Raw genomic sequence first — 1524 nt, 5'->3', positions numbered from 1 at the left:
TGCCTACGTGTAAGCCCGGTCTCGCTCTCAGAGCCTGTCCTGGTCCTGCTCCACCTAGGACTGGCCCCCACTCCCCTCCCCATGTCCTCGCCTCTGACGTCTGTGCTTGGAGGATGATGTCAGCCTGTAGAAAAGCTAGGGACGCGGAGAAGCGGGGATGACGGGGCCGTACCCCACGTCTCTAGTTTGGTCCACGTTGCCATCTGCATCAACATGGACGGACCTCGAGATAATCGTGCTAAGCGAAATAAGCCAGACAGAAAAAGTCAAAAATCACATAGTGTCACTTATATGTGGGATATAAACCTAAAAGCAACAAATGAGCAGGACAAACAGAGACTCTTGGACATGGACTATAGACTATGGTTACCAGAGGGTAGGGGCTGGGGGAGGAGGGGGGAAGTAGACGGGGTAAAGGGGGTCAAATATAGGGTTTAGGGGGAGCGTGAAGTGGGTAAAGGGGATCAAATATATGGTAGCTGAAAGAAATTGGACGTTGGGTGGTAAACACAATAGAATATACAGATGTCAAATGATAATGTACACCAGAAAATTATGTGATCGTATTAACCAATGTTACCCCAATAAACTTAATAAAAAAAAATAATTCACCTTTGAGCTTTACCCACGCAGATGGCTCTTCACATTCTCATTCAGTTTTTGGAAGGTCTCTATTGTGCCTGGTCACGTACATTCTCATGCAGTGTAGTTAAAGAGTAAATTTACTTCCTTTATGGAGACGGAAGTTGTATTTCAGGTGAGAAAGCTCTTAGCAGTGGAGGAGAAGAAAAATCTAAGAACTACTTTTGAAGAAAATGAAGGGATTGTAGTCTTTGTTTTAGGCTGAAGGAGAAAACTGGATGTTTTAATCATATGCAGTACTGAAAATCGCTGTATTTTAAAATAGATCTCGGTGCGATTTCATCATTGCCAATCTAGAATAGAATAAATTTGAGGCTCCCTGCCACTGAGTTTGTTTAGTCGAGGATTTACCACCTTTTATTATCCTCAGAGAGTGTGAAGTCTGAATAAATTACCGCTAGATCCGAGCCCTCTGCCTTCAGACGTGTTTCGTTTCCTTATAGCGGCCCTTAGAAGTCGGATAAATGAATCGCTTAGGTGTTCTGCATTGTGTGGAAGCGGTTTCCTTCACGGAACGCAGGTCCGGCGTGGAATCTTCACATTCACCGTGAACTTCGGTGGATCCCACATTCAGGCCACTCGTCAAAAACCATGCCTGGTGATGCGTCACGGCGCGAGTGGGTGGTCAGTAGAGATGCCTGACCGCTGACCCGCTGACCCGCTGACTGACACACTTAAAAAAAGACTTCAAACTGTTGGCGGCTTTGGTTGAATTCCCCGTGAGAGGCTAGGTAGCCTGGGCTGCATGTCAGCAGGGGACCGGGATTCACAGAGAGCCTCTGCGGGGGACGGCTTCTGCGGCAGGGGAGGATGTTTCACAGGACGTTTGGAGCAGCAGCAGGAGGCTATGAGCCCACGAGCCCACGCCTGGACCCTGGAGCC

The 1524-nt window shown here is 47.9% G+C and overlaps 1 protein-coding gene across 1 annotated transcript in view; it reads left to right on the top strand.

Annotated features, from left to right (window-relative positions):
* FBXO15 (F-box protein 15) overlaps positions 1 to 1115 on the top strand; it is a 71515-nt gene extending 70400 nt beyond the window's left edge. Inside the window, exon 10 of the mRNA XM_023534806.1 lies at positions 1086 to 1115. Coding sequence (XP_023390574.1) covers positions 1086 to 1106 — 21 coding nt within the window. The 3' untranslated portion in view covers positions 1107 to 1115. The remainder of the gene's footprint in view (positions 1 to 1085) is intronic.
* The last annotated feature ends 409 nt before the right edge of the window (positions 1116 to 1524 follow it).

The sequence above is a fragment of the Pteropus vampyrus genome, unplaced genomic scaffold (genome assembly GCF_000151845.1).
Source record: "Pteropus vampyrus isolate Shadow unplaced genomic scaffold, Pvam_2.0 Scaffold132, whole genome shotgun sequence".
In the NCBI taxonomy this organism is placed as follows: domain Eukaryota; kingdom Metazoa; phylum Chordata; class Mammalia; order Chiroptera; family Pteropodidae; genus Pteropus; species Pteropus vampyrus.
This window is presented reverse-complemented; position numbering and strand designations above follow the sequence as displayed.